This window comes from Acanthochromis polyacanthus, chromosome 3 (genome assembly GCF_021347895.1).
Source record: "Acanthochromis polyacanthus isolate Apoly-LR-REF ecotype Palm Island chromosome 3, KAUST_Apoly_ChrSc, whole genome shotgun sequence".
NCBI lineage: Eukaryota > Metazoa > Chordata > Actinopteri > Pomacentridae > Acanthochromis > Acanthochromis polyacanthus.
The window spans coordinates 15,974,039-15,986,621 of NC_067115.1; the positions used below are offsets into that span (position 1 = coordinate 15,974,039).

At 41.0% G+C, this 12,583-nt stretch overlaps 2 protein-coding genes across 2 annotated transcripts; one reads left to right on the forward strand and one right to left on the reverse strand.

Moving 5' to 3' along the window:
* The first annotated feature begins 1,568 nt into the window (after positions 1–1,568).
* LOC127533304 (uncharacterized) lies at positions 1,569–4,763 on the forward strand. Its single transcript, XM_051945943.1, has 2 exons — positions 1,569–1,667; positions 2,843–4,763. Exons 1-2 carry the CDS (start codon positions 1,569–1,571, stop codon positions 3,542–3,544), a joined length of 801 nt encoding a protein of 266 aa, XP_051801903.1. The 3' UTR covers positions 3,545–4,763.
* On the reverse strand, positions 4,420–12,574 carry LOC110966366 (long-chain fatty acid transport protein 1-like). Its single transcript, XM_022215698.2, has 14 exons — positions 12,432–12,574; positions 12,172–12,349; positions 11,911–12,049; positions 11,561–11,816; positions 9,364–9,531; positions 8,705–8,774; positions 8,094–8,185; positions 7,610–7,719; positions 7,263–7,472; positions 7,048–7,174; positions 6,811–6,948; positions 5,210–5,374; positions 4,969–5,115; positions 4,420–4,880 (listed from the first exon to the last, which is right to left on the reverse strand). The coding sequence occupies exons 2-14, from the start codon at positions 12,342–12,344 to the stop codon at positions 4,723–4,725; spliced, it is 1,953 nt and encodes a 650-aa protein (XP_022071390.2). The 5' UTR covers positions 12,345–12,349; positions 12,432–12,574; the 3' UTR covers positions 4,420–4,722.
* Between the last annotated feature and the right edge of the window lie 9 nt (positions 12,575–12,583).

The window sequence follows — 12,583 nt, forward strand, 5'->3', positions numbered from 1 at the left end:
GCTTGAATGCTGGTATTCTAGTTACAGATGCTCTTATACCACAAAAGCCAAACCAAACAGTAACACAAAGGCTTCAAATAACAGTGGAGCTCCCAATAGCACAGACTCGTACAAGATCTGAGCCCACTTTTCTGCCAAGACTAAGGGGGCCCTCTCATGACTGATTCGTACTTTTTCATTTGCACGCTTCCTGCAGCCATAGAAAGCGGATATTTAAACAAGCAAGCAGTCGGGCTTTAAAAGAAAAAACTCTCCTGTAAATATTCATTTTCCCTGCTGAACAGATGCCGCCTTGTGTTGATCCAAGATTAGTTGATTCAAGCTGAATTTAGAGTCAGTTTGAAAGCTGAAAACTAAGCTGGTAATAACTGTTTCTGTCCTTGTGAGACATGCGGCACATGAAATTTGAGCACACACACCAGAAAGCCAAGAATAATCTGAAGAGCTGGTGGTTTGTGTTGAGTTACTGTGAATAATGTTAGTAAGCATAAAGGCTGGTAAATGACTACAGGAAAACACCTGCTAATAAACTGTGGACAGTGATGAAAGATCCAGATGTTTTACTTGGAGTTAAAGTGGCCACAGCTCTGATTAAAATACTCTGTTACATGTATAGTCCAAAACATTTTCTAAATTCTTACTTAAGCAAAAGTGTTCACTGTCATGAAAGACAAATTGTATCGCAGTAAAATGGGCTTATGTGAAGAATCTAAAGTTAAATTGCTTATTGTGCACGTATCATTGACTTAGTATTACATATTTAGTGATTTTCTTGTTCTTAATTAATCACATTTAAATGTTAAAGAACATTAACATGTTAACTACTGCATACATTTTGGGGTCATCTGCAATAATGCGTATTCTTTTATAAAATTTTGCAAAAGTTTAGGGTATAAAACTTCGACCTTCAGCTAACATCAAAAGTAGCTTCATTACTGTCCAAAGGTAGTACTTGAGTATATGAACTTAGTTACTTTAAATCTCCTGAAGTAGTTGATACAAAGCAATTGCAGGACAACAGAAAACATTTTTTAATCAGTCGAGCCGACCCAAAAGCCGAGTGGTTTGGGTCCAAAGGATCTAAACAGTGAATCCCTAACTCATTTCCCATTTGCTGCTTGTTTTTCCCGATATTCCCCTCTGTCAAAAATGATAAAATCAAATAAAAACATAAAAATGCCCCAAAAATATCCTTTAAACAATAATTTGTCGTCAACGTAATTCTCCTTTTGGCCACTAGGAGGAGCTCAGAACAGCTCTAATAGGATTGAACAAGAAGATGATTGACTTGGAGGAAGTTTCACAGACCTGTAAACATGCATCCAAGTATAACCAGGTACAGCACCTCCCCAAACTCAACTGAAAATACATTTGCAGTATTTCTTACCCTTTTGTCACGTTTTTACAAATCTTTCCCCTCTCCTTTGAGGCTGAAGCCAAACTGACAGAGGAGCACATGAAGGTAGAGTTTGAGCAGCTCCACCAGTTTCTGAGACGGGAGGAAGCAGCCAGGCTACAAGCTCTGACAGGGGGAGAAAGAGGAGAAGAAGTTGGATCTTGAAGTACGAATGGACAAACTGAATAAAATGATACAATCTCTGGAGGAGAGGATCCAGCTGATTGAAGAGGAGCTCGATGCAGGAGACAATGGAGTGGAATTCTTACAGGTAACATCAATCAAATGTTACATGATTATTTGATAATGGGGATATGTGTGTATTTAAAATGATGCACTCTTTTTCACAGAACTACCAAGACAACATGAGTAGGTATGTGGCTTTTCTTTTCCTTTCTTTTCTTTCAACAACCAGCACATGCACAAAGAAGTGCAACTAAGTGACAGCTTGATTGTCCACATTTATTTACTGCAGCACATGGAGGGATCACAAGAAGCCAGGGAAGGTTTCCAGACCTCTAGTAGATGTGGCAAAACACTTAGGTAACCTTCAATATGCTGTGTGGGAGAAGATGGAACGCATCGCCCCCTACAGTTAGCATCTTTCAATGCATGATTGCACTTCCAAGCTCCTCTGTGTTCATTTTCTCTCAGCTCCTCTGTATCTTCCAGCTTCGGTGACCTTGGACCCCCGAACAGCTGGCCAGTCCGTGAGACTGTCTCCTGCTCTTAACAGTGTCCACATCAGCCCTGGATCTCCACAGCGGCTGGAACAGGATATGCATGAGGCTGTGGTAGTCCCTGCCAACCCTGAACGTTTCCACCCTTATTCCTGCATTCTAGCAAGAGAAGGCTTTAACACAGGAGTACACTGGTGGGATATTGAGGTAATTTATATACTGGAGGCATACTTGAGCATTTATGAGCTCACATTTTCGGTCAATGCAGGCGTGGATACACGTTATGTGTAATCAGTATCAGTCCCGATTTTACTTTTTTTGGATAAGCATAAATGTCAAATATCTGTTACATTTTTGGTCCTACTGTGTTTTTTATGCTTGTCTGAAATTTGGACTTACATTCTTTCTATAAGCTGATGTTAAAGGTTCCATACAAGAGCGGTGGTGGTGTAACGGTTAAGTTTCTAGACAGTAAGATCAGAAACTCAGAAGTTCAAAACCCCAGTGTGGTTGCTGTCGGGCCCTAAACCTTTCCTGTTCCAGGGGCTCTGTAAAGTGGCTGACCCTGCACTTTGACCTGGATTGGGATATGTGAAAAACAATGTTGCACTGTAAAAGTGTATTTGTGACAAATACAGGCTTAGTTTAAAAAAAAAAAACTTGTAGTGAGTCATAGGAGACATTTGTATTTGAGTTAAACATTCTTAAAGGAGGTCGATTTTTGCATTGTTTTCTTCATGGCAATTACCCTCTATGATATTCAAAAAGGACTTTCTGTGACATCGCAGCTTTACATTTTTTTCTCCAACAGGTTGATGGCTGTGATTATTGGACTCTGGGTGTAGCTGCTGAATCTTTATGCAGAAGGGCAGTGTCTGAGGCATGTCCGGAGGCAGGACTCTGGTGCATCGGCCTGAGAGACAAAGAGTATCGAGCTCTAACTACCCCCTCTGAGATCATTCGTGTCGGTCATCACCTGAACAGGGTCCACGTGAGGTTGAACTGGGACGGAGGACTGCTGGAATTCACGAATGCTGACACTAACGCCCATCTTTTTACATTTCAGCATTGCTTTGATGAAACCGTGGACCTGTATTTTGAGAGTATATCCTCAGGGGGTAGTCTTGCTGTGTTGGCACAAAGAGTGAACATCAGCGTGGGGTCGGATTGTGTCCCTGTTGAAGATGTTGCTATCTTTAGGGGGGATCAGGGGGTGGAAATTGAATCTACCACTGTCAAAGACATTATCACAAATGGCAAAGTGGACACTGAACATCTGACAGAAGACAAGAAATCAGTAGTTTGTTCTGTGGGACAAGAGAAGCCAACCAAGAAGGAAAATAAATCAAAAAATAAAACTGCTGTTAAAAAACGATGGAGCAAGACCAGGTTCAGTGTGAGCTACCATGTTTCACTGAACAGAGCACTAAGCACCATCAAGGAGTGTGCCAACCACAAACAAACTTAGATAAACCATGTTCTCAATCTGAATTCTTATCCTTTTGATTAAAAAACAAACAAACAAGAAACCCCATAAAATTACAATGCAACATCCATCCATCCATTCTCTATACACTGCTTTATCCTCACTAGGGTCGCAGGGACAATGCAACATGTAGAAGTAAATACCATCTTTTACACTCATGTTAGTATTAGTCTTACCTTTCAACCCTGCAGCATGGCTCCAGGGTTTTGCAATGGTGCACCGTTTGTGCTTCAATTTGAGCCAGGCCATTGGAGATAGATTGCCTTTTAATTAGATAGATTCAGGGTGCTCAAACACTGTGCACTCTGATGTTTCCTTTAGTGCCAACATGAGGTTCACATTTGTGGTTTTTAATGATATGTCACAGCTTTTAGATGTTCTGCCATGAACTTTACAGACATGTTCCAGTCTGTAATAATCAAAATGTTTAACTGTTTATTTAGAAGCATTATTCAGTGAAAATGTTGTTGAACTGTGGTCTATTTCATTTGTCTTTAGGGCGTATTAGCAAATATTCGAATATTAACACACAGAACTGCACAATTCGTTGGGAAAAATCATTTGCATAAAACCTGCTAAATTTCAGCTTGTTAGCATTTTCACACAGCGCAGTGCATAATTACTAACGCATTCACGTGTCAAGCCCTAATAATTATGCTAATTAAATTCTTTGCCTTGTTTAAAATACATCCAAGAACTACTGTACTTGGATTTTGTTTCTAATGAATCATATGAAATTATGTATCTGCTGTGAGCTGTATTAAAATACATCTACTGAAAATGTGCTACATTGTAACATAAGATATTAACCAGAGTTTCATTTTGAACTGAGAGTTTTGAAGTTTTGGATTCATGTGCCATGTTTGGTTAGTTTTTATTTTATTCTACTGGATGTAAAACAAAGTAAAAGTATTTTACTGGATATGGAATATTATTGAAGCAAACCAAGATGCCATATCATGTAAGAACGATCCTACTATATTACAAACATGTGAGTTCATATAACTGCAAAAACAGATCATGTTTCCAGTATCAGTATTTACAGCACTGTAGTCGTCTCTAAATCCCATCCATCAGTGACTTCTGTGTTGTTCTTTTCCATTTAAATCCACACAGTATCCTCACCATATGTCCATATTTCTTCGTCTCCTCCTCTGGTCTCATAAAGACACTTTCCCCTCCATGATGGCGTTATATAGTTCATGAGTAACAGCCTCGTAACACCCAGCACGACTGTTCAGAAAATAAATCTTTTCACTTGTGTCTTGTGGCTTGTATCCTTCCCTCTGCAGTCGTACCTTTTGAATTTTGAAAGTACCTGAGAACAAAAGTGAGAAAATAAGTTTGCTTGTGACTTTTTCTATTAAATATATTGACGTTTGAACGTCCTTGCGTTGTCATCTCACCTGTAGTGTCAACAGATGGCATGATTCGGAGGAAGACGGGGCGTGCGTAGGAGGGTAGAGCTTTTTGTACAGCGATCAAGAACACATCAAGGTCCAATTGGCCTCCTTCTGGAGCTATTGCTGCCATACCAGCTTTCCCCTCCACCCCTGCAGACAAACAGTTTGACAGACAAGCACGGCAATGAATGGAAAATTAGATAAGACATGTTTTTCCGTCCTGACTGTGTCATCTCAGCTGTACCTGGTACAGATACTCCATAGACGGCTACATCAGTGTGTCCCAGCAGCCTGCTGAGGACTCCTTCCACCTCTGTGGTGGACACGTTCTCCCCTCGCCAACGAAATGTGTCGCCGCTGCGGTCCTTAAAGTACATGTAGCCATATTCATCCATCACCAGCACGTCACCTGATGAACAGAAATAATAACAATCATCGTCACCTGTGTAGGTCATGGTAATCCTAAGACATTCAGGAGTTGGCAACTGGACTTCTGTTTTTTGTTTCTTGAAAACTGAAGATTTCAAACTGACTGATGAAGAGTCCCAGTTATATTTTGTCACCCTCAAATCACTAGAAACCTACACAATCAGACCAATGCCTACTGTTTGACTCCCACAGGCCAATAAAACACAAGCTGGGCTTATCAGACCCTTACAGAGAATGTTCCTACCAAGACAAAGGGTAAAGTAAGGGAGCATATGGTTATTAAGAAAGCTCTTAAAACCCTTGGCTATCCCAAATGGGCCTTCACAAAGGTAGCAAAGAGCTGTGGAAACAACAACACAATATCAAACAAAGAAGAAACCCCAATGTATGAGAATTCTGGACAGTGAAGAGTTATGATTTGAGTTAACAAAACCATCTATGTCAAACTGAAACAGACATTTCTAAACACAGGATGTCCACAACACCATTTATCAGGTACTTATCATGCAGTCTTGAGATCCTTCTCCAGGGAATTACATAACTATTAACACCTTGAGACATGTGAGGCCATAGTCACATGATTTGATAGTATAGACCTGCGATTCCCCTATATTTTGCTACAACCTCTAGAATGAGAGGTGAAACATTACTAGAAAATCAAAAAGACAACTCCAGTTGCCTTTCACTGCAGCTCTTAGAGCAGACATCATCGTTACCATCCCTGCAGGTGATAAATGAACCAGTGACAAGATGGATGGGAGCATCTGCAGTGATCATGATTTAAATGTGCACTTTTGATTCTGGTATAGAATAATAACTCGATGCTGTCTGTTTTTGACACATAACAAGCATTTCATGGAAAAAAATCCAAATATGTAATTTTGATACATTAAGATGTGTTTTTAGTGGTTGAATCAATAGGAAGGACAATATTTTTCATGAGGAATTTAATCAAGGTATGTTTTTTCAGCTGAAATTCTGGAGGAACACACCTTAAAAAGGTCCCCATCGTGTGAAATGCCTATAAATTAACAATAAATCCAAACTGTGTTACGTCTGTTTTTGTTTTGCTTCAATCTATCGCTGTTACCTCATCAGTTCCTGTTCTTTTCAGTGGATGAATGGAGTTGTAGTTTCTCTTAATCACCAGTCAATGTTTTGTCCCCGATATTGAGCCAAGACTTGTCTAATCATGAACTAGACAGCATAACAGCAGTAAACACCATGGAAATGTTCCCATTTTCACAGACAGTGAATCACTTTCAGTTACACCTACGAGCTATTTAAACCTGAAGTACAGTTTTCTTACAATGGAGTGAGATGAGACATGTCTGACCTCAGAAAAGCTGGAAATCAGATGCAGACAATCCATCATTATTCTTCGGAGTGATGTTAAAAAGAAAGAATTAAACATGCCTGATATGTAAGCGGAGTCTCCCATCTTGAATACGCTGTGAGCTATTTTGTTATTAGTAGAGTCTTTATCAGCGTAGCCGTCAAATCTCCTTAGCGGATCAGTGTGGTTGATGCACCCCACTAGCATGCCTGGCTCCCCTATTGAGACAGAGACAGAACTTTTATTGATTCATTTGCAACACTTCTAACACGGTTTTATCCTCCTGCGGCTCTATAAATGTGTTTTTGTGATGTTACCAGGTGGACAGGGTATGCAGAGTCCCTGTGCATCCCTGAGCAGCTCTCTGTTATCCTGCTGCACCCTGACCAGTCTGATGGGGTAAAAACTGGGCAGGATCCGGCTGTTGAAGCCACACGCCCCTACCTAAATGTGTAAACATATAACACGGTGCATGAGATGGGATACCATTTGTGAAATCCTTCAGCTTGCCACAACTTGCATGTAAGCACACCTTTCCGTCGGTGTTGATCAGACTGCAGTTACACTCAGTGGCACCGTAAAATTCCCCAACTCTTTGGATTCTGAACCTCTGGACAAACTCCTCCCACACGGAGGGACGGAGGCCATTACCGTAGGCAACACGAACCCGGTGCTGAGCCTCAGAAGGTCGTACAGGCTGGGCCAACAGATAACGGCAGATCTCACCTATGTACTGGATTACCTGGATACACACACAGAGGCACAGTTACACAACAAAACTGGATGACTTCTCTTGTTTACAGAAGTGGCTCAAAAGAATCAATAGGACTAGAATCTGGCCTTTGGTTGGACACACTTACTGCAGCAGTGTGTACTCACAGTGCAGTTGTGTTTGATGCAGTCATCCCAGAAGCGACTGGCCGAAAACTTTCTCCTGATTACGACAGTCGAGCCAAAGAGCAAACACTGCCCTACACCCATAATGGTACCTGAAAACAGCTACATTAACACTTACACACAGCACATACAGTATATTCACTTCAAAGAAAAAGATTCTCGTGGACTTCTTAAATTTTTAGTACCAATTTTGATATATTTTTCATGTAAGTAAGTCAGGGAGTGCAAAAGACATCACAAGATAGGATTGTTGCAAATGAGCAACATGTCAAAAGAGGTATAAAATACAGTAAAGACGATCAAGTATGGTGAATTATAACTTATTTAATCATTAATTATTATTCTAATCATTATAATGGCATCATGTAAACATGTTGGTAAGATGGTGGGATGAGGGTTGAATGATGACACTTTTGCATTTTCCTCATGCAAACTGATGAAAAAGATTGAACAAAGCAACACCTACCTGCAGAATGGTAGAGGGGAAGGCAGTTGTAGATGACGTCATCATGACGCAATCCAAAGGCGTGAAAACCAAAGGCAGCAATGCGATAATACCTGGCAAATAAAATGGAATAAACTGTCTGACAGAAATCACCATTTATCGGCTCGTCAGCTGACAATTATGGTCCGTGCTGTGCAATGAACGAAAAAATATCCACAGCATGCAAAATGTCTTCTTTTCTGACATTGAATTAAAGTTACAATCAAACTTCAAGTGTTTTGGTTCGAAATAAAAAGGTTTTAAGCTGCTCCATTCACAAATTCTCAATGTAATATAGAAGAATGTTGTTATCAGCGCCAATGAGCAACCAGTCATTGGACACGAGCAAAATGGAGTACAATGCTTTCCACCAATAGATCTCATTTTGAGCTGCACTGAGCAGATGGCGGATGGGTTTGGCAGAGGACAGTGGAACTTTATTCCCTCTTATTTGAAAAGGGATACACCAATGACAAAGTACACATCCGCATTTAAGGTACATTTTCCTGGATTCAGTGCTGTTAGTGTGAGCATCATGTTTTTTTAATTGCTCTTAGTTTGTTCCTTAAACTGATCACCACTTAGGAACTTACCGACTGTGCACCACTATAGCTGCCTTTGGCATTCCTGTTGTACCAGAAGTGTAGATGTAGAAAAGTCTGTCTGCATGGAGAGAGAGGGGAGACATTTCTTAGGTGGATGTTCAAAAAACTCTTTGTGCTTTGACATGTGTGGTATGCACCCGGACGCCCCCATCAATCCCTAACATGTTTCTGTTTCTCCTTCTACTTCTTACATCTGACATGCTGAGCAAGCAACGACTTGAAGAGCATCACCTTAAGAATGCCATGTGATAATAAACATAGATAAGCAAATTAATAAAACGAATGTAGGAAATATATCACCTAATAACTCAAGTGTCAAGTTCAGAGTGGAATTTTAATGCAATACACGAAATAAAAACATGAAAACTGTTGAGTGCACATCATTTTATGGGAATACTGCCTTGAAGTGAGCTGATGATTTGTTTGACAGCCGTGTTTGCTCGTGCATGTGTTGTCAAGTAGGTCGAATCTCATAAAAAATACCCGAGAGAGTAAAATCTGGCAGTCTGCAGTTTACTCCGGCAGGCAAAGACTTGATATAGATAAGAAGTTGCTGTGCTCAAAACTTTGTTCAGTGTAATACAAGAGCCTGATATGGCAACAGAATCATTCCCATAATCCGATGCACAAACATCGTAGAGCCTCACCATTAAATTCTTTTCTCAGTTTGTTCTGTGGTGGGTGTTTGGGTGAACAAGACAGCAAAGCGTCCAAGTTCTCAACTTCTCGGCTGCAGAGTTTCTCCTCATCCTGCTGCTCACCGGCCCTGAACAGAATCATGTCGGACTGCAACGAGTCAGTCACCTCTGACACCGCTGGAAGTGAATGAAAAAGCCATGTTAGAAAAGTGGAGCAGGCACATCAGCACAGGATTATTATTATTATCTTTAACTGAACAGCAAAAATCCCACTTAAAGCTGGAGTTCATCTCCAACTTACAGTGGTATGCAAAAGTTTGGGCACCCCTGTTGATTTTCAAGATTTCCCTTTATAAATCATGGGTTGTTCGGATCATCAATTTCAGTTACATACACACCCTGTCAAAAGTTTTAGGATGCGTTCTCATTCAAATGAATGAAAAAGCGTCTTTTGACAGGGGGTGTATATCATATAGCGGATGAACACAGTGATATATGAGAAGTGAAATGAAGTTTATAGGATTTACAGAAAGTGTGCAATAATTATTTAAACAAAAGTAGGCTTTGGACAAAAGCGTCTGCTAAATGAAATTATAGAATTGTAGAATTGTAGGTGCATAAATTTGGGCATTCCAACAGAAAAATTACATCAGTATTTAGTAGATCCTCCTTTTGCAGAAATAACAGCCACTAAACACTTCCTACAGCTCCCAATGAGGGTCTGGATTCTGCTTGAAGGCATTTTTGACCATTCTTCTTTACAAAACATCTCCAGTTCAGTCAGGTTTGATGGTTTCCGAGCATGGACAGCCCGCTTTAAATCACAGCACAGATTTTTAATAATATTCAGGTCTGGGGACTGAGGTGGCCATTCCAGAACGTTGTACTTGTTCCTCTGCACGAACGCCTGAGTAGAATTTGAGAAGTGTTTAGGGCCGATATCTTGTTAAAGTATCCAGCCCCGGCACAACTTCAACTTTGTCACTGATTCTTGAACATTGTTCGCAAGAATCTGCTGATACTGACTGGAATCCATGCGACCTTCAACTTTAACAAGATTGCCAGTGTCTGCACTGGCCCCACAGCCCCACAGCATGATGGAACCACCACCACATTTTACTGTGGGTAGCAAGTGTTTGTCTTGGAATGCTGTGTTCTTCATCCGCAATGCATACCACCCCTTGTTCTGTCCAAATAACTCAATTTTAGTTTCATCAGTCCACAGCACCTTATTCCAAAATGAAGCTGGCTTGTCCAAATGTGCTTCAGCATACCTCAAGCGACTCTGTTTGTGGCATGTGCGCAGAAAAGGCTTCTTCCGCATCACTCTCCCATACAGCATCCCCTTGTGCAAAGTGCGCTGAATAGTTGAACAATGCACAGTGACACCATCTACAGGTCTTTGGGGCTGGTCTGTGGGTTGAGTTTGACTGTTCTCACCATCCTTCGCCTCTGCTTATCTGAGATTATTCTTGGCCTGCCACTCCGGGCCTTAACGAGAACTGTGCCTGTGGTCCTCCATCTCCTCACTACGTTCCTCACAGTGGAAACTGACAGCTGAAATCTCTGAGCTAGCTTTTTGTATCCTCCCCCTAAACCATGATGTTGAACAATCTTTGCTTTCAGGTCATTTGACAGTTTTTTTTGAGGCTCCCATGTTTCCATTCTTCAGAGAAGATGCAAAGAGGAGAACAACTTGCAAAAGGCCACCTTAAATACCCTTCCTCATGATTGGCTCCACCTGTGTATGTAGGTCAAGGGTCAGTGAGCTTAACGAAACCACAGATCATAACCAGTAAAATCACAATGTTGTAATCAAGTCTCTGTAAAAAAAAAATCAACCCCAAACAAACCAAATCTGTAAAAAGGTTAAAAGGTTAAAAAAAAAATCAGTGTTATCATAAATGGTAATTATTTTCTACAGATATTTGCTGTTACTTTAAAAAAAATTATGCAAATTAAAGATAGTAAAATGATAAAAATTTTATAGATTTTTTTCAGTTTTGTTAAATTACACACACTATCCTAAAAAGCCACAGAAAAAAGTCTAATTTTACATGTTAAAAAACTGTGAAACCAAAATTGTGAATAATGTCCACGTCAAAAATCTGTATTTTTACCAAATTGCAATTTGTTCTTTTACGATGTGTCACCATAAAATAATTTCAGTCACCCAACAACACAGTCATGTCTGGTTGCTTCCTACCTTCAGTCATCTCTGTTCCAAACACCATAGCTCGAGCTCTGGACGCTTTGACACAGTGCAGCAGCGAGTCCAGTCGAAGGTTGTAGTTGATGAGTGCAGCCTCCACGCCCACCATAGCCAGACCCAGCCACAGAGCCACCACTAAAGGCTGACTCTCCAGGTACAGAGCCACTACATCGCCCTCAGCCCAGCCCTGTGCCAGAGCCCAGTGTGCCACGGCATGGCATCGCTCCTGCAGCTCCCTAAAACTCCAAACCTGGAGGAAAACGAAGATATAGATGCAGTAAGTTTGATTCTTTTACATTTCTGTCACAGAGAATGCGGCGATGCTATTTACTTGTAATCCTCACCTCTCCTGTGGCCTCATAGATTAAGGCAGGCTTGTCTGGGTGCAGTGTCACCCTCTGAGCAAACAGGGAAGGGATGGTGCTTTTATTTCGCAGATTTCGGTACATGGAAAACTTCACTCGCAGTAAAATAACCAAACACCTAAAGGAGTAGAAAGGAGAGTAACGAGGGAAAGTTGAACACAGGAATGGAGTAGGCATCATGGAAGATGAGTATCTTATAAATGGGAGACATTAACATCCAGAAAAAAACTACTTGCGTACGCCAGGTCTCTTTTGACTGTGTGTGCAGCTACATGAACGCTTCTCCAGGATCCCCTCGAGAACACGCCGAGCCCGAGTCCCACCAACAGAATGTGGAGCCATGTGAGGGACAGCAGCCACATGGACCCCAAAATGATGACGCTCAATATGACACCACTAGTCAGATGCATCATATTTTCTGTGGGGACCCAAACAGTGATTTCACACACACTAAATCAAACAAAACACACAGATTTAGAACTTGGTGAGAGCAGGCTTACCTGTGCAGGTATTTTAAGTGTTCTCCAGCAAGAATACAGTGAGTTGACAACAGGAATGGGCTTTGAAGAGCTCATTCAGCAGCGGCGGCAGCTCAGAAGGGCTGCCTGATGTTTACAGAGCGGTCGACAGAGTTGAAATGCCTGATAAGAGG